General features: G+C 35.3%; 1 protein-coding gene and 1 long non-coding RNA gene across 3 annotated transcripts in view; both read left to right on the forward strand.

The window, feature by feature from the left end:
- LOC127983909 (phospholipid phosphatase 3) overlaps positions 1-2905 on the forward strand; it is a 35914-nt gene extending 33009 nt beyond the window's left edge. For both annotated transcript variants that reach the window (XM_052586305.1, XM_052586306.1), the window contains exon 6: positions 1061-2905. In XM_052586305.1, the coding sequence (XP_052442265.1) occupies positions 1061-1189 (129 nt within the window). In that variant the 3' untranslated portion in view covers positions 1190-2905. The remainder of the gene's footprint in view (positions 1-1060) is intronic.
- Positions 2906-8658: 5753 nt separating this feature from the next.
- LOC127983915 (uncharacterized) overlaps positions 8659-21350 on the forward strand; it is an 89940-nt gene continuing 77248 nt past the window's right edge. Inside the window, exon 1 of the long non-coding RNA XR_008160516.1 lies at positions 8659-8785. This is a non-coding gene — a long non-coding RNA (uncharacterized LOC127983915). The remainder of the gene's footprint in view (positions 8786-21350) is intronic.

Here is a 21350-nt window from a genome sequence, read left to right on the forward strand (position 1 = left end):
GTATATATTTCAGAAAAAATGTTGTTATTAAATTAAGTATTAAATATATTTATTTATTTGAATATAAATAGACATGTAAATATTTTCTAAATATATACAGTATGTGTGTGTATCTATATTAACAATAAATATAAACAGAACACATATTATGCAAACAAAAACTTTTTTTTGTATGCGATTAATCGTTTGACAGCACTAGTAAAAACATTTTAAAAAATTATTGAAGTTTAATTTTCATAATAGACCTTAACCATTATCTATTAAAATGTTAATATCTAAAAAATTTAATTAATACGAATAAGCAATATGCTTTTAATTAATATTCAATTCAAGTTTATTTGTATAGCACTTTTTACGATACAAATCATTGCAAAGCAACTTTAGAGAAAATTAAGTTTCTACAATAATTAGTAGCAGCTTATCAGTGGTGACTGTCAGTTTATGTGCAAATGACAGGAATTTTCAGAAAAATGTATACAAGACGTAGTCAACCAGACGACATATACAATATACATTATTTTACAAGACACATTAATCAAAATGACCATAGAGACTGTTACATTTGTTATAAAAATATAATTTTTACAATTTAAAAAAATATAAAACATTTAGAATATGACTGGTTTATTTTATTATATGTTGTGTTTGTGTCTGTGTGTATTTCAGACTTCTCTCAAACAGATTAAGAAATCATATCAACCCCAAACTTTTAAATAGTAATATAAATGTATAACTTGAAAAAAAAATCTTTCTTCATAAACATACAATTTTATAGACAAGAATAGCAGAAAACTTCATTTCCCAGCTGTTGTGTTTCTCTGAAAAATTAATCAGTCAATTCATTCTACTATCCCAAAAAATAGCATTCAGTTTCCTGTGGTTTGTGGCAACTGTAATTTAAATTCATGAATTTTAAACAAGCCAGTTCTTGTTCAACCCTTTTCATGTACTACAACCATATTATGTGGGTACTGTGATTTGCATTCTGGAAAGAGTTTGGTTCTCAAATAATCTCATATGTTCTCTCTCTCTCTCTCTCTCTCTCTCTCTCCCCTTCCAGGCCTTTTATGTATCGGACCTCTTCAAACCCAAAGCCAAGACTGCCACTCCACCTCCCTCGCCAATCAAGAAAGAGCTCCTCCCCTCTTCTGACATCATAGAGAGGAACAACCATCACAACATGGTGTAGGAGGCAGTGTCCCCATCCCTCACCTCCCCTCGAATCCCCTGAAGAAACCAGAACAGCCACCTGTGACAGAGGAGCTCCGGCTTAGCTGACGTCTCTTCTCTCTCATCTGACAGTAGAATGTAGGGACAGGACAGAGACAATCCTATTGACTCTTAATATAATGACTTCACTATCTTAGAGCCCAGTTCGAAAGGCCAAACAGACACGAAGCTAACAAAAAAGTGATTTCTCCCTCAAAATATGGCGGAGAATGAATCGAGCCCCTTTGACGAAAGTAATACACAGAATGGTTAATGAACGCCGATGAAAGAAAGAGAGTGAATGTGAGGCTGGTCACGTGACCAGCGCTTCTCTCTTGTCTCTGTGGCCTTTCAGCAACAGTATAGGACAACAAATTCCTTATTAATAGGAATGATTAGTTTTACCTGCGATGTAATTAGCACAGATATATTAACAGTATAAAGAAGAATAACTTATAGCACTATATCCAAGTTCATTAAACGTTACCACTCGCTATCTGAGAAGTGTAACTTTGAGAAGCTTTTAGCCATCAAAGCTGATCTTAGCTACCCGAACAGTGGCCTAACTATTGGAGAATGCATTTTAAAGGGTTTTAAATGGCGGGTGGGTTGGGTTTACACGAGTATTTTTTTTAGATGAATAGATTTTTATTTTAGATAATGATTTCACAATGGCCACCACCCATCCCTGCCTGAATTCTGGGGGCGTGGCTGAGCCGTGCCACCTCGCTGTCTTCTGATTGGCCTGGGGGCGGGGTTAGATGTCGGGGAGGCGTGTCTCGTCACCACGGTCATAGGGGTTGACTCCCACTGACCGCACTGTCACATTTTTATTTTTGGAAACCGGGAACGAGCTTCTTCCGCTGGCTGGTTTGACCTCTTTCCCTTCCTACTGCATTATCACTCAACTCTAGTTGTGGGATTTTACCCAGAATGCCACCTGTGCCCAAAGTCCACCTGCCCTGGCATGAGTCAAACTGCCCCAAGAAGGGGACGTGGGGTCCCTCGGCAGGACGCTCTGTCCTGTTTGTGTGTGTTTGTGTGTGTCGCGTGTGTTTCCGCACTTGGTCCTGGTGCAGTGGACCGATACCATGTGAAGAAACTTTAGAAAACTGTGGACTTTTTTTGTTTTTTTTTCTTTTCTTAGCCTCAATGTTCCTATCGTGATGATGTCTACTGTCCCCACTAACAGCTGTACAGTACTGCCTGACTATTACAGAAAACACATCCATACAACACAACCCAAGCTCCAAATGTGTTGCACATCCCTCCCATTGTATAGTCCGTCCTATCATTTCAACAAACCGTTTTATTTCTCTTTCAGAAGTATATAAATAATGTATAGATCACTAAAATTAACTATGTAAGATATTATTTCTCAACATGTTTAGATATATCCACTATGAATCTAAAAAGCAATGTGTCATGACCTGTGTTATTTACAAAGTGCTGCTTTTATGAGCATTGATTGACCGGTTTTTGTATTTAGGTAACTAAAATATTGTAGATTTGTGATAGTATGTTTTTAATAAGCGTTGAATAAAACACATACAATTGTAATACTATTAGTATTTTTGTATTGTCTCATTTTGTACAAAAGAAATAATGGCAAAATGTGTTTTTGTTTTTTTCTGCTAAATGTACTTAGCTCTAATACATGTGCTTTTAAATAAAAGCTTGTTATAAACAACAAAAACGTTTGGCTTCTTAATGAATTTTTGTTTTGAATTTTTATTGTGTGAAATTGAAATTGTCGTAGTGTTCAGCGAGTTAAAAAATATTGAATGTGCTATTTTGCATGTCACTTGTACAATTTCTATTTTAATCTATTTTAAAGTGTCATTTAAACAAAACTCTAGCCTTCAGTGTCACATGATCCTTCAGAAATCATTCTAATATGAGTTTTATTTTTTTTTAAAGAATTGCAACTTTTTATCTAACAATTTTGACTTTTTTTCGCAATTGTGAGTTTGCATCTTGCTATTTAGTTTTTTTTTTTTCTCAGTTAAAAACTTGCAACAGACAGATTTTCTCTGAATTACTTATTTTTTATCTCTCTCAGTTATAAAATCCAGTTTATATCTCTCAATTTTGGCAATTGAGAGTTTATATTTCACTATTCTGAGATGAAAAGACGCAGTTAAATTTTTAATATTTTTTTTATTCGGTGGCGGAAACGCGCTTCCAAAGTAGTATAAAAAAATTGTAACATTATACATGTCTTTGCAGTCATTTTAGACCAATTTAATGAATCTCTGCTGGATAAAAACGACTTTTAAAAAAAGTCTTACTAACCTTTTAATGTCCTTTCACAGTACATTTGTTATTATGGGTACACTGTATTACCGTAAATGTGAAATTGTTCTAATGTTCGATGAGTAAACTGCATTTAAAAAAGTTTCAAATAGAACATTTTTATGTTCCATTTTACTTGTTACTCAAGTACCCGTTATAAAAAAGTTTGAAGAAGAAGCCAAATGAATTGTCTTGGAGTGAAATAATACGTTTTTAATACAGTCAGCATGTTTCAATCAGGGCCGGGCGTTCTTGTTTTCCTAGGACCAAAACTGTGACTTCATATTTTGGCGTAGATCATCATTTCTAATGTTGACGGTGGCACACTCTCATATTCTCCACTGTTAAGCCTTGAAACATCAACGTATAGCTGAAACATCTCTACAAATTACTGTAAAATGCAACTAAACCAATCTAATTGAACAGATTAATAAGGGAAAATGATGGCGGTAAAGGTCGGTGCATTGAACTGTGGGTATGTTACATCAGTGGGTTGGGTCCTGGCCAGGTTTGTGAGGTCTGATGGATCGCAGCGATGGCATTGAAAGCTGTTCTGGTTCTGTGGTCATGTTTGGCTGTGGGATGAGAGCTGGGGAGCACTGAAGAAAACCAGTGAAGTTGTGTTACTCTTACTGCCATGAGCCTCGGCACGCCTGGGGTTTTGGACTTTGTATTACACTGGTTTTGCACTGACATCTACAGTAAGCCACCAAAATAGTCCTGCCTCAGGTTGGAACTTAATTAACCTGAATTTTTTATGTGTTTGTATAAGGCAGATTATGCTAAATGTTGATTGCAATCAACTGCCGTGATCCTGCAGATGATTAAATGTAACTTCCTTTTCATGCATACTGCCGATAATCTGAACACACTTCAAATGCATTAATAGGTCATGTAAATGTTTTTTGTGAATGAACTTCAGTGCAAAAATTCAAGAACTATTGTGTAGCCAAAAGCAGCAGTTACACATTACTTTCTGATATACATGTAAAAAGAATGTATTTAAATGTCCAATCTTTTGATATATATATATATATATATATATATATATATACAAATAAGTTAATAAAATGCTATATCTTTGTAAATGACATCAGTGAGTGGTTAAGCCATTGGACATCATACTTTAAATTATCAGACAGTGTCCCATTTTTTCTATATCCACACTAATACCATATTAAAGATGATATTCAGTAATATGTATAAGTATTGATTCAATGTTACGGTATTATCTGAGTGAAAAGTAGGGTAATATAATTGTATTTTTCCAATGTTATAATTGTCCATGGCCCCCTCCCTGTACACTTAGTGAATGGGTTTCTCCTGGGGATTTTCAAGCTGTACGTATCCTAGCCAGATTTACTCCAGGTACAAGAAGAGCACTGTGACCCACAGAGGAGCGGCCCAGCAGCAGCTGCTGTGGCAGGGACGGGGATCAGGCTGAGAAGAGGGTGGGCACAGCAGGAAGGATGTCCAGGGGCTCTGATGGTCTTTCACTCAACGGCCCGCGTGAGGAGGGGCGACAGGGCTGGGCTCCGCTCTCCACTTCCTTTAGGGAAATAGAGCACATTCCTCAATCCAACCTAGAAATGCACAAAAAATAATAACAAAGAGGAAAGGAAGAGAGAAAGGGAGGTGGATGTCATCTGCACAACCACTCAAACATTGTCAAAGTTGCATGCAAGGGTTAAATGTGATGGTACATAACAAGCAGTTATATATATATATATATATATATATATATATATATATATATATATATATATATATATATATTTGTACTTGGTTATAATTTATTTTTATTTCAGTTTTAGTCATTTTATGATGTTTTGGGATGTTTTACTTTTTAAATTTACCTGAAAAGCTTATAATAGTCTGATTAATGGCATGATCCATTGTGACAACTTACCCCATAGTGTTAATGTGTGCTCAATGAACTGTATTGTTTTTTCTGTATTTTTTTGTTCCTGACAATAAAAGTGAAATATTATGTTTGCATACACACACCTTTATGAGTATATACAGGCTGAAACTAACTTTCAGAAATAAAGCTACTCAGAAAAACATTCACAGGAGTAAGAAATGTGACAGCCCTAGTCTCCCCCCAAAAAGATGAAAGGGTTTTCATGGTGAAAGAAATGAGTTATCGGTGTTTGACGCACAGCACAATTTTCATGGTAAATCCATTATGTGTGGTGGCAACATTTCCAGACACTAATCCACACACATCAGCATTTACGGTAGTTTTTTTTTTTTTTTTTTTTGCCTTTTCTCTTTTTCTGAAGGCACATGTGTAGGTGGGTCTCACAGGAATTAATCAAACTCTGATTTCTGAGGGATTATCCTGCAGCTCAATTGAATTTTCTCCGATTTACAGTATTAAAACAATATCCCAGAATTTCCGGTTGGCTTTAAACATAATAAGAAAGCCATCCAAAGAACATCCTCTTAATTGTCAAAGACAGGATTGGCCCACTTTAGGCTGCTCTCATTTTTGTCATTCATTGCTATGTCGAGTCTTGCTGGGAAATTTTACTTTATCATATTTACTTAAAAAAAAAAAAAAAAGGATGCAGATAATGAGGATCACATTGCTCATGTACGAGTTATTTTGTAATTAAAGTTAGCATGTTTTGTTTTGATTTAATTAAAGTTGGTTTACACAGTTCATCATATGAGCCGAAAACACTCCAAATGGTTTTCTGACTAATGCAAACATAGAATCAAACGTAGAATGCTTTGAATCCAGTTGCCCCATCTCCCAGGGTCCGACAGGGTCATCAATCGTTCAGTTTAGCTTTGTGTTTCACTAACTACTCAAGTGCATCACGCAACAGCATGTTTCTGTGCAGCTTGATTACTACATTTGAAAACATCCTGTTATCATCCAGTCCGTGAGTAAACCTTGTTTGAATTTGTGGAGCTGATTTCCCAAACTCTATGCCATAGAACATCTGCACATGGGTCATTATTGTGCAAGAGTAGACACTGGAGGTCTAAATGCTGGAGTCGGAATAAAACCACACAGAAATATGGGAGAGCTGGGATCATTATTTCCCCTAAAAAAAAAAAAAAAATAGATGTATCCTCAGATTATGAAAGACATGCTTTAATAGTGACACGTATGGCAAATCAACAATACATATTTAAACCCGAAACTGACTTCAGATTTGTGACCAGTTTTCAGTCGACTGGCTTTTAGTGGTCTCGCTGTTTACGCCCCACCATTAGCGATGACAAGATTTACTATAACTCTCTGGATATTATTGCCAATGGCATAACAATGACGTTAGTTCTCCTCTGATAAATGTAAACTGAGTTCAATTAGTTGCAGTTGTTGTGTGTTGGTGTCTCCCGTGGTTCTGCGCCGCAGGCTCCGGCTCCACATGAGGACTGCAGTCTGAGGCTTTGAAGGCAGGTTTTCCTGTTCTGTCTGGGGTTTATCTGATCATTAGATGGACGCAGCATGCATGAAGACGCTCTCACATACCTGAGGCCGATACAGAGACAGATACTGCAGGGAACTCTCAGCTGAAGTCCTTCTCTGTTTGATTAAAGCCAGAAAAGTGAAAACGGAAACTGTAGATAAGAATGGAAGGGAATGTTCATCTGATTTAAATGTCAGTCTGTGCATCACACAAAGGCTTCAGAGGACTCAATATAGAGCATGTAATGTATCGTATGGACCACTTTTATTTGAACTTTTATGGTACTTTTGTGTTCTTTCGCTATTAAAAAGAGTGTGCAGAATATTCTTCAAAAAAATAATTTACCACTATATATCTTATGGCATGGGTACGCAAACCTGCTCAGCTCCAACCCCAGTCAAACACACCTGAACTGGCTAATCAAAGTGTTTCAGGGTCACTTGAAAAGTACAGCTGTGTCTGTAAAAAGTAGCTACCCCATCTTATAATTATGACTTTATTTTCATAATTGCATAATTGTCTCGTAATTACATTTTATAAAAAATGTTTTTATTAATTGTGATGATCTATCTTTAAACTTTAAATAATAAAGATCCTGTTGCACATAATAGTGAATTTATTTTTAATAATGTATTTTTTTTCAGTATTGCAGCTTGATTTCATATTTCTTTGACTTTTTGTCAATTTTGTATTTATTTTTTCTGAATTGTAACTTTATATCTCAAAATTGCAACTTTATTTTTCAGAAATGTGACTATTTCTCATACTAGCAAGTTTATTTTTCATAATTTCATTTTATCATTTTGCAGCTTTATATCTCATTATTATGATTTTATTTGTCACAATTTTGATTACATTTTTCTTAATTGGGACTTTATACCTCAACTCCATCTTTATTTTTCTAGATTGCAACTGTATTTTTATTGACTATTTCTCATAATTGTGTCTTTGATTTCCTAATTAGAATTTATTTTATTTTTCTTAATTGTAAAATACATTTATTTGTATTTATTTCTTTATACATTTCCCTTTGTCTCAATTTTCAAACTTGATTTGCCAACTTTATACAGCTTTATAATTTTTTTTTTTAATTGTTTTTTTTGTACAGCTTTTAAATCACAACTTTGCTTGTCTTAATATTTAAAATTTTATTTAATTTTTAATTGTGACTGCATATTTCTTTTAAGAATTTTAATCTTATAGCTCATAATTACTTTTATAATTTATAATATTTTTTCATAATTGCAACTTTATTATTCTCCTTAATTTTTATCTTATAATAATAATAATAATAAATGCCTATGTCTATGGAACATATGTTTTTACTAAAAATTTTATTTCTATATATTTTTTATAATTTCATATGTACGTTCAATAAATGTTCATATACAATAAGTGATCCTAAGTTGCTCCTTTACAATATGTTACATTGGTGTTGCAGCTTTATGCTTTTATAGTGTAACTTATATAGTATAAGTAGGCCTATATATAACTTTACATAGTATAACTATATTTTATATAGTGTAACTATATGTGACAGTGGTAACATAATATGAATTATTTTTACATACACTCAAAATTCACAAAATACACAAGAGTGGATTAAAAAAAAAAAAAAAAAATATATATATATATATATATATATATATATATATATATATATATATATATATATATATATTATTAGTAGTAGTAGGCCTATTAGTTTATTTTAGGAGAACTTTCCCTTTAAATCTCTTGAGCTCTGAAAGAGTAACCTATGAGCAGCAAGGTTTAATCTTAGGCCTAACTCTAAATCTAAAGTCTGGATAAATGATAGGAATACATAAGGATGCTCCAGGAGCGAAATGAAGGTAAGCATTATGTAATATTATGATACATTCTAAACACGACAAACAACAACAAATGCTGGAGCTTGCTAATGCTAACAATCAATAAAGCCACGCGACCTTTTCTCTGCAACTGGAAAAGATATACGTTACGCGGCTTATGTTTGATAACCATTGCCAACTTGAAATAAGCTAATGTCTCATTAACGGACAGTTTATTATAACTGTTTTTCAAACTTCTTTGAGCCTTGAAAGCCATTAGTTTAAATGAGTCAAGCATGTGGTTTGTCTTAGCCTGGGCCTTTTTAAATATTTCAGAATTTGTTTCTGTGTTGCAAGAAATTTTGCCCGTGCTCAGCTGTTTTCGATATATTTTCAGCTTGCTTTGTTTGTTGCAAAATGCCATTCAGGAGATGTTGCTGCTTTGTGAGGAATGAAATGGGCTTTATCCAGCTGGTCAAGAGTCCTCATTCATGCTACATTAGTGTTATAGTCATTAGTGAGGAGCTCCAAATCCATCTCTGTACTGGGTCTGTTACTGTCATGGACCCAACATGTGTCGTCTTCCAGTAATGAGATGAAGCATGTTTGGAATCTGTGACTAATGATGGTGTAAAGATGAGTCTTTGCGTGATGTGCACAACTTAACACACATAAATACTGTACACACTGGTGGACACCTGTGTCCTGTCTCATGTAGTCAGAATCACACAGAAATGATCTGGAACACATCAGCGGCAGACGATTAGGGAGGTTCTCTAGCTCTCCCCTGTCTCGTTTGCCTTTTTCCCGAAACAGCATATTTCAATGTCAAAAAAGACAAATGGTCTGTTTGGGTATATCTAGCTGTCACTAGTAAAATTACATCAAGGTGAGGTCATATATAACGGTGTGCCAGATAAGAACGTTATAAATTCTTGTGTTCATGTTCACTATGTGGTTCAGAAGTCTGAGACCAGCATTATTTTTTTCTTATTCTTTTACATATTAGTGTTTAATTTGGTATATCAACAAATTTGGTCCTGTTATAGAACCAAATCTGCAAAAATATTAAATAAATGAGTAAATGATTGATAGATAGATAGATAGATAGATAGATAGGCTTGTACTGCACAAAGTTAATAAATACATAGTCAAATGGGGAAAATGTATTTAATTTTTAAAAATTGTATTCAACAATTATGCACTTAGTGAAAAAAGTGAATTTAATACATTATTATTATTATTATTATTAGTGATTTCAATGACTTGATGTATGCGTTTATTTAATCATATATGCATGTGTCCTAAAGATATTTTTTCTTATTTAAATGAACATTTAAATGTAATCACTTTATTAAAAAAAATTATATAATATAATTTTTTTAATATTTATTTATTTTTCATTATGAATCTCTGAATCCACAGTATTTTAATGAACAAATAAATACATTAATAAGATACATTTATGAATAAATCAAAATGAAAATACAATTGTATCATGTATTTATTAATTGTATTTATGCATTTATCATTTATTTGGATAGTAAATCTATGTAATAGTCATTTATTTATGTGTTTTTGAAGTGTTGGTCCTCTATATTAGCATGTCCTTATTAGCATTGTCCCTGTATAACTTATTTTATTTTTCAAATTGCATTTATATGCCATTTCTTTATTTTAGTAAATATTTAATTGCAATTAAATTAATTTAAACTATGTATTTAATTTGCATTATAAATGAGAACATTTGATAAATAAACTCTAAGTGGGGCAACTATATTTTAATTTTCACAAATTTATTTAGTAAATATGCATTAACTCAAAATTTTTATAATAGATTTTCAATGTAATAAAATTAAATGTATTTATTTATAACTAATCTTTTATTTAGGTGTGCTACTGATATTTCCTGATTTAAACGAACATTTAATTTAAGTGTAATAACTTTTTACAAATATTTAATTACAATTATTACATTACATTATTACATTACGAATATCTGAATCCAGAGTATGTGCATGTTAGTATGTGCATGGTGAGTAACTGCTCCCAGCATTAGCCTGAACACAGTGAACACATGTCGATGGTATTAGAGGTCAGATGGCATCAGAGGAACTGAACTCCTCACTGACACTCACATTCACGCTCTTCCCTCCTTCCTCGTCTGCTGTTATCCTGTCACTCCTCGTTTGCTCTTTCTCTCGCCCTCTGAGACCTTCTGGCCTCTCTCTTGCACATTATCTCTTGTGAAGTCACTCCCCAGATTTATCTGTCAGTCACCTTTTTCATCATCATACTCTCTTCCACAGTAAAAAACAGAGCTTGTGAACCTGTAAAAAAACAGCACGATTTCTGGTATTTTTATTATGTAGATTCAAATTAATTGAATTGTCCCCAACTCAACAGAGTGGATTCTCAAGCCTTTCCTTTTAATACTTCTATTTTGCATTTTTTATTTTATTATTAACACAACACTTTCATTATAAATAATATCTCAGCTTCACTTGAGTAAAAAAGCTTTTCTGTCTTCATATCAATTAAGCAAAACTTCAATTCCCATGAATTATTGTGCTATTATGTAAACACAGATAACTGCTTCTCGTCATTACGCTGCTGGTAATGTATGAACACATACAGTAGAGCCTTTCCACATACAGACCAGATTCATTACAAAAGTGTTAATGTTTTGCTTTGGGATGTTGCCAAACAGATTGATGATGGTTACCCTTTGAATCCTGATTTATTAATGTGCTGTGTGCTTTTTATCTGAAACTTCTGAGTAGGTAGTTTCTCACGTACAGTAGATAAAGTTTAAACCTGCGATTTACTACTAAGCAAGCTCACTCTCCCACACTGGCGTCAGATATGTTTTCTTTCACAAAATGCACAGACAAATCTGCAATGATTTTAGCATATAAGCTGTTGCTGGTTATGGGGGAACTCGTCATTTTATCTGGTCATGTCTAGTTAGGACGCTGTCAGAACCAGTGTATGTTTTGTTTCCTCTGTATCTTGGTTATCTACAACACCGTCCAGCTGATGTAATGGTTCAGTGAAGAGCTATCAATCTGAAATTCTGAAGGTTTACTGGTGATTATTCTCTATTTCTCTTTCTGGTCCAAGCTGGCCAAAGTTGATCTCATTGTTCTGGCTGGATGTAGACGTGAATAAATCAGACACATGCCATTTTGAATGAAAAGAGCTGGTGAACGGCTAAATATTCTGTCAAAACATTTTCAGCGAGGAACATCTGCTGGATACAATGGTTTTGATTCTGGGGTTCATGTTGTTGAGCAAGACGATGGATTGAAACGGATCAGTTACGGCAGATCCGTTTACAGGAACCGGAGTCCCACTAGACCAAAACCATCCCATCATTCCTGAAAATTATTTGAAAGTGTGTGTGTGTGTGTTCATTTGTAGTGCAGATCCATTACAGAGTGCTGCAAATGTTATTTTCTATGGCCACAAAGCAATGAAAATTGCTGAGTCATCTGGCGTTGTTCACTATTCAACACAGAAGTATGTCAGCCAGTTACCAGATGTGCACAAAGGTGCAAGTCACTGACTGAATCGCAATTCACTTATCCATTAAATAGTGTTAATATTTAAATGAGTATTAATGAGTAATACTACGGTAAGTACTAAGACTGGGACTAGTGTGTCTCAGATTTAATGTGACCCTAAACAACAAAACCTGTCGTAAGGGACAATTTTTGGAAATTGATATTTATTCATAATCTGAATAAATCATCTGAAAAAAATAAGCTCTCCGTTTTATGTATGGTTTGTTAGGATAGGACAATATTTGTCTGAAATAAAACTATTTGAAAATCTGGAATCTGAGGGTGCGAGGAAATCAAAATATTAAGAAAATCGCCTTTAAAGTTGTCCAAATGAAATCCTTAGCAATGCGTATTACTAATCTAAAAATAAGTTTTGATACATGTACGGTAGGAAATTTACAAAATAGCTTCATGGAACGAGATTTTACTTTAATATTCTAGTGATTTCTGCCATTAAAAAAATAAATAAAATAAGGTTAATTTTGACCGTGTATTTTTGGCTATTGCTACAAATATACCCTGCTACTTAAGACTGGTTTTGTTAAAAATAGCCACTCAAGATGCCAAATTGATACTTTCTCATCTGATTTGTGTAATTATGTGTCTTAAATATCTGATCCTGATTGGTCAGTTGCAGTGTTCAGCAGTTATTTCTGAATAATTACTTTCTCTAAATTTCAACTAATTTGAAATCTACTTTCTTAAATTAAACTTTAATTGTATGTCATAGCAGTGTTTTTTTTTTTTTTTAAATATGCCATTATTGTAATTATAAATCATTTAAATTCATCAAATTTTTTTAGATTTCAGTTATAAGTTTAAAGGTCCCATTTTACGCGCTTTTTTGAAGCTTTGATTTTGTTTACAGTGTGCAATATAACATGTGTTCATGTTTCGCGTGTAAAAATTTTTTCACACAATTCACCTATCTGTATACTGCTGTTTTCACTGTCATAAAAACGGGCTGATGACTTCCTTGTTATATAAAGTCCCTCCTTCAGAAATACGTAACAAATTTTGATTGGGCCAGCGGTTCCTGTGTTGTGATTTGACAGCAAGTGAGCGCGCGCTGCCCTCGTGGAAATGTGATTGTTGGCTAGTTTTTTGAGAAGCTTGGGCAGGAGCATGTGCTTGAGCGTTTTTACTGACATGAAAATCACATTCGCTTTTTTTTGCACAGCCCTAACATCTAGTTAACAAAGCTAAACAGCATTGCCCTTTGCGTAATAAGTTACAGAAACTGTTAAACCTACCAACTTAAATAATAAAATACACTTACCGGATGTGGTCCATAAACAACGCCTTCTCCAGACAAAGAGGGAACTGCTCCATCTTTCAAGAATAATCTTTGTGCGAATCCGGCATTAAACTGATTGAGAGAAAGTTGTCCTCAGCAAGCTGTCCTCAGCTAAATGTGCTGCACATAGTTTTACATGTGGATTATAATTTTCGGGAACCGAGTTAAACCTAAATTGTAACCATTAATCTCCAAGTACAGCATCCCTGGGAAGCCCAAACAAAGATGATTGGACTCAGAGATGAAAATAACAGCGTTCCGACGACATGGCGACAAACACAAACACAACTCTTCCTCTTCTCCGTCGGAGCGCAACAAGGCCACACCCCCTTTTTTGTGTATTCCTGTGGGCGGAGGTTAGTCAAAAAACAGTTTTAGTGATGTCATTATTGCAGGAACTAGAGGGCTGTAGTCCAAACGGGACATTTTTTTGTAGGCGAATTCTGTTAAATAAAATATCTCGCTTGGCATTGAACTTTGAGCTTTAGAATTTTACAGATATTATTTATACTCTGACAACAATATAACACACTTACTAAAGTTTAAAACATGGGATCACGAAGAACGGGACCTTTAAGTAATGTTGTTATGTGCTTCAGTCACTTTTTTTATATTTTGCTTTATTAGTTTTAGTCATTGATTGTAGTAATTTGTTAACTAACAAATTATGAAAATAATTGAAATCTTGCCTCGTGAAGTAACTGAAATAAGGATTTCATCTAATTTATTTCAATTACTGAAGTAAGTTACAGTTTTAATTAACATTAATAACACTGGTTTCGGTGTGCTACCTCCATTTAAATTTAGTTCCAATTCAGAAATGTAATTTGAATTTTCAAAGCATTCTCAATTAAATTTCCAAACCCGTTGCTATAGCTTTTTAATTTCAACTGATATTTTGTCCTATTCATTCAACTGAACTGAGGGTGGATCTTGCTGTACATAATACTATTAAACACAGCTAATTCTTTCCACTCATGTTTAGTAGCTTCTCAGAGTAAATTAGTAGAAATTAGACCCCGTGTCAGATTTCAGTTTAGCCACATTAGTTGTATACTTGTCCTGTTGTGACTACGTTTACTTGATATTGTGGTAGTGCCATCAGGCCTGTCTCTGTGATAGTGAGTGAGTCATTGTGGACTGTGGAGGGTCGCTTATACTCTTCACACTAAATTTCACGGCTGTTTTCGGGGTGGCCCCGAACAAAACACGTTTTCTGCTTGCAAAATTTCCCAGCAGTCCCTCTGCTTCAGCTCAGAATAGAGGTGAAAAGTCACCCTGGTTTGACAAGGCTATTCTCCCGTCTTCCCACACACTGATTTGGGCCTCACACAAATAAGAACAATTTCCAAAGTGAAAAACAGAAAATGATATGACTTGTCACTTGATTCCTTTTTTGAGGTCCATTTAGGGTAAATAGAAAGATGGAGGAAGTTCTCATGAACTCTGAAAAAACTCTTGGGCTGGGTTCAAAATCACATTATTGGATCTCCTGCTGCTAGATTATCCTAATACATGATAATGACTGCATACACTCAAGACCACACAAGTCGAATATTTGCTTGAATGTTTAGACATATTGCAGCCCCTGAACTTTAAAGTACTTGTTCAGAATCATCTCCAGTAAACAACAAACTTGAATCTTGTGTTGCGAACTTGACCTTTACTGCATTTGTCACCATTAACAGCTGCACTCATCAACAGAGGAGGAAGTCATCCAAGGTTGACAAAAAAATAAAAGCACAATTGTTTTATCTGACCACTACTAGACCAGCACCAACCCAGAGTTTCTCAGAAGACCTGATCCGTTTCTTTGTGTGAGCCTGGGATTTGTCCCAGTTCTTGCGTCACACACTGGGAGCTGTGGACAAGTGATACTCATAGGACGGCTTTATGATGTAGTCTTCTGTGTGTCAGAGTTTGATTGGGAAGTCTGGTCTCAAATGGACGTCACGTTTCTCAAGCTCGCGTCTACAAACATCTGCTTCTCATCTCATTGTCATCTCACTCACGCAAGTAAGAGTCCGGTCCTTCTTCTAACCTCAGTGCTCTCGTATCCAACTGAACGTTTGTTAACCTCATTCCTCGTGATTCATAAGAAAGACATGTCCCATTAGCAGTGCTTTTACTCAGTGTTTTGTTTTAGTCATAGTTCCTCACAGACATTTCCTTGAGATTGGAGAAATTTCATTGTAAAATAAAATTGCAGTGTTCCTTTGTCAGTCAGCATTTAAATCAATATTTTCATTCATTGACAGTTTAAATCTGCACATCAGATTTAAATCCAAATTTCTAATTTGTTCTCTGACTCACTCAGAGAAGCCATACTTCTGCCAGGCACTCCACATGGCAGGCTTCAGAGTTTAGACACGGTTGTGCGATGCCAAAAGTCAGGGGTCGGGGCGTAGGTCGAAAGTCCCCAGGTTACAGGGGGATATGGAGGATGAAAGACAGACGGTGCTTTACTGTCGTCTCCACAGCTGTCATATATCTATGTGTAAAAGGAACGCGCTTTCACTTTTCATCTCTCTTTCTGTTTTTCAGCAGAGAGGTCATGTGGTGTCCATATGGAATTGTTAGAAATGTGTTAACTTAATAGTGTAGTTTAGGTTCTGAATCATCTCAGAACGCCACCGTTCCCATTGAGATCCTACCGTACCAATGAGGTCATCTGTTTCTGATGGTCTCAAACGTCTGATGTCACTTCCAACATTAATACTTTGGAATGTTGTGCAATAATGCATGTTTTCACTGCCTGAGGGAACATGCAGTACTTGTGCTTTGCCCCACAGCCATAGAAACATCTGCAGTTTTACATTCTTGTGGACATATGGCACTAGGACACATGCTACTCCCAGATGTGAAATCTTCACACTATACTATGCTGTTTACCAAACTCTGAGGCACAATTTCTCTGTTATACAAGATCTCTAGTAATTCAATCAATCAGACGACACCTTTGAAACTCCTAAAGTTTTATACATTTTGTGTGCCTTATGCAAATCAGACATTCAGCCAACGGCCCATTTGCATGATGTCTGAAGCTAAGGCTACTCTGGCCCTTGAGATGCACTTTCCCTCAAAATTCAGCTCCAACCCTGATGCAACTTGCCTGCCTGTAGCTTTCTAGTAATCCTCAAGACTTGATTAGCTTGGTCAGAGTTGCCCGGCCCTGATCCAGGGTGTTTCAAATAGAGTCCACGACCCTATACTACCAAAAAAAAGTAAACGGTCCTCTTCAGTTTCAGACCTGGAAGCCCAATGTCCTGCAGTACCTATCCCAGTTTAAAATGAATGCCTGTAATTAGCAAATTATTCTAAACCTCTTGATTAATGGTTTGGGGTGTGTTTGGTTAGGGTTAGAGCTAAACTCAGCAGGACAATGATCCTGCAGGACTGGAGTTGAAGAGTACAGTGATCGTGTCAGATGATAACTCATTGCACATTGATATACAGTTGCTCTAAAACACATATGGGAAAGTAAAAAAGAGGGAAGTATTATATTCGTGAATGCCAGCACTTGGACGTTGTACTGTAGGTCAAATGACAATTTCAACATGGCAGATGTTCACATGTATGATCACAGGCAACACGTTATCTGGTAGTGTGTGGATTCAGACACAGCTTTTGCCTTAATTCAGAATCTATTGGTTTATAATTTGAAACAAATTGTTTTGCTTAAGAAGGGTATTTGTGCTATCCTTTAAATAAAATGAAATATTGTACCAAGTGTAATTTTTTTTTTTTTTTTTTTGTGCTAGTGTCCAAAAAAAATATAATTACTTTAAACACCTGCCCCAAAATATAGTTTACATGCCAAAGATTTGAGATCTGAGATCTGATTTGAGAGGTTTGAGATTATGGTCGACGCTTTATATTGTGCTTTTAATGTGGTTGCGCAAAGGTTGATTCCTATACGGTGGGGTCTACTTTTCCTTTGCTTTCTACTATTTTCTCTATCACTTTAAATTACTTTCAGCATCCGGACTGCTAAGATGGAGATGATTTAAAGGTATGGTAGTGGGATCAATTGGTATTTCTCAATCTATTGCTCTTCTTTCTGGATGGATGTTATATTTTTAGCATAAGTGTCTAGAAAGTAATTGGGTGTGTTTGATGAATTTTTCTTTTTTTGTCTTATGGATTTGGGAGTTTTCGTGGGGGTGGGCGGGGTTTGACGTCTGTGTCTACATTGTACATGTGTGTTTGGTTGTGTTTGAATTTAGGTGCCGTCTGGAAGGGGCATGGTCACGCCTGACACTTGTTGGATGCAGGGTTAAATACAGTAAATAATGTTCGTAGGGTAGCATTGTTTTGAACGATCATCTTCAGCATTTGTTGGCCTACTGTATGTTATGCTGAGTGTCCTGACCGGCCCTAAACCATTTCCTTATTTATGACATACTTATGTTGGTTCTTTTTGCATTAAAATAAATGTTTTGCAAGAAATTGGTGTGTCTGGTCTCCTATTTGTTGCATGTGCCTTCATTGATGTTTCTGTATAGAATGTGTGATTATGTTCAGTTCAAGCTGGTAATGGATATGAGCAGGTTCCTCATGTTAGCATGGCAGTTTGGACTGCAGTTTTACTTTCTGGAGTGCTCATTTAGACAAATTTCCAAAGCCTTGTCTTTTGATTCAATCACACTCTTAACTGAGTGATGTTTTTCCACATTAAGTATGCTTGCTGGACATCTCTACCTCCCACTGAGGCTGGACACAGGGGTCATTTACTCCACCAGCCTGCCTGAAAGACCCATCACCACCTCAAGCAGAACTAAAGACAGAGCCAAATATAGACAGCAGTGTGTGTGTGTGTGTGCATTAGGGTATTTAATGTGTATTCCTGTCCATGTATGGGAGGAAGAATGAAGGACATAGAAAGAGTAAGAGACATAACAGGCTTTGTGGAGATCTGTTTGCACTTGGTAGTTTAAAAATCCGGTCAGAAACTCAAATTGAGAGACGATTTGAATATTTATGTAAAATGGGGCCCAAATGTTCACCAATGAAAATGCTTTTATTTCAATTTGTCATTTCAGTTTTTTCAACTTTAAGATTTGTGTATTCCAGGTTTAAATAGGATTTGTAATTTTTTTTTTCTTCCCCACTGTGGACCTCTGGATCTTCAATTAAGGAGTGAATTTGAACTGAATTGGTGCCAGTTAATGCATTTTGGGAAATGAAGCAGTATTCTTCCACCTTGGGGTCTAGTCATATTTTTATTGATGCTTTTTGAGAATGGCTTACTCTTGCTTGGAACAAAACAGACCAATATTAGAATTGTCTTTAAATTCTCAGACTTGTGCCTGAGTCACTGTGCCAGTGATACCACTACACAATATATCTAGATCTAAAGTCTGGAGAATTTGCCTACTTGCATCAATATTTCATATATTCATATCGCCCAGCCTTACAATTTGCTTGTATGATGACTTGTAAAAGTGGTCAAAAATAATGTGTTTCAAGCATTGTTATCTGTAAGGCCTACAGTATAAAACATTCAAAGTTAAAAGTTCCTATCTACCATTGAATTTCAGTTAATTTAATTTATGTTGCTTTATGTCCTGTCCTCAATTAAAACAAAAAATTCTAATTTCGGAATCAAACTCAAATTCTGAATGATTCCCAAACCTAACTGAACATAACTCTCTCTCTGTGTGTGTGTGTGTGTGTGTGTGTGTGTAGAAATTAAGGCACCATAATCTATGACAACATTAGTTGCAGAGATCTTAATCTATCTCATTATATATATATATATATATATATATATATATATATATATATATATATATATATATATATAATTTTTTCTTTTTTAATATTTTTTTTATACAGATAGTTCTGGTCCTTGATTCTGATTCTGTTTGAAGCTGTGATAAATTACACTAGAGACATACAACTTTGTTTACTTCTGTGTATTTTCTCGGCAACCACTTTTTTGTAACCACAATTGTTTCTGAGAAACGACATTGTTTTGTGGAAGAAAACTGTTTTTATTTATATCATTACATTTTGTTTGCTCTGTTTCATTCTGTGAAACCTTACTACGTATATGGAATAATTGCTTCGTGTCGTGCCTAACAATGCCACTTAGCTGTTATAAATTCACTGTAAACCACGGCTTCTTGAGGCTTATTGCTTATATATACTGTGTGTGTGTGTGTCTATAGTCTTTATATATACTTCTCAATAACCAATGCTAAATCTGAGATTTGTGGTTCTGGGAGATTGTGTAAGGATTTTCACATAGGTATATCTTCATGTAATGTCCGTTTTAACATTACACAATTGCTGTTAAGCTATCCTAGCCATAATTGTGGTTCCTGAAAGACAAACCACTGTTTACAGGCAGAATACTTTAGCCTCCATAAACAACGGTGTTGAAATCTTTGGTTGGACTTTAGTTGCTTTTAGTAATTCCTGTGTGTGAGAGATGTTTGGAGTGCGGCTAACGTCCATGTGAAAATAAATTCTGTTGTTGTTGTGTAAGACTGTGTGTGTAGGGGTCCCATATTGTGAGGTTGAATGTTCTCAAGGCCAAGTGGTTTTACAGCACACACAGTTTCTTCTAAATGAGTCCATTTCCTCCAGCTTTCACTGAGACACTGTAACCTCCAACTGCACGGATCTCTACCACATTTCTTCTATTGGCTCTCCGGCTCTTAAACCACATCCACACTGGAGCCAAAAGAATGCTAATTGCCTTGTCTGGCTTTTTTAACAGTTAGTCTAACCTATAGTAGCTATATAAGCCCTCCTTAGGTGTAGTAAATGGGTCAGTTATGTTATGTTTTAGTTGTATTTTTATATAGATGGATAGATCTATATGAGAGTATTAAGAGCTGTTTAATGTGCTTTGGCTGACATTATCCTGAACCTTTGCTCCTCCCAATTTTCCAGTATTATGCAGTATGTTAATTGAAGGGTCAGTGCCACTTGAGTACTGTATGTGACTTGCTCTTTTTTGGTATCATTATAGCATTTTTAAAAGCATGTGAATGTCCACTTGTGTTTGGAGTGGGTTTATAGAAGCTAATATAATTCCCCCAGCTCACCTGTCAATAATATCCCTGCACATAATCATAAGAGCTCTTCAGAGGTCAACAGGGGTCAATGTTATTCAGAAGCTATGAAAGAAAATTGCTATGAGGAGGGAGTGGAAATACTAAAAGGAATAATGGGAAAATGGAGTGAGCGATGGAGAGCTATTAAAAATGTCAGCGGGTGAGAATTGGGAAAATGGAGAAGAAGAGGGAATGCTGAGAGAGGGAGTGTGAGCTGGAACGGGTCTCTGGTTCGACCTCCTGTCCGTTTTAATTTGCTTCTCTGCTTTGTGCCAAGCAGGGCCTAGTCACCTGATAAACCACAACTCTGGCATTCGTGTTCCTCTAGAATCCCTCTTCTATCAATCATCCGTTATCTGTTTTCTCATCTGGATATTAATGGCAGGAACAAGTCCTGAGTGGTAAATTTATACACATGTTGGCGTGTTTCATGTGGGTTATTTCTAAATAAGATGATAGGCATGTCAATGTACGCACTATTGAGCAGAAACGATAAATACTCCTGAATAATGAACTCAAGAAGGGGCACAATATTCTGAGTTTTCAATGTTTACTTAGTTTTTACGGTGTACTTGTACTATAATTGGACAATTGAACAGTTTAGCTCATTCAGGGTTTTAAAGGCACCATATTAGTTTTACCGTAAAATTCCTGCTGAGGAACATTCAAATGAAATG

Source organism: Carassius gibelio, chromosome B20 (genome assembly GCF_023724105.1).
Source record: "Carassius gibelio isolate Cgi1373 ecotype wild population from Czech Republic chromosome B20, carGib1.2-hapl.c, whole genome shotgun sequence".
NCBI lineage: Eukaryota > Metazoa > Chordata > Actinopteri > Cypriniformes > Cyprinidae > Carassius > Carassius gibelio.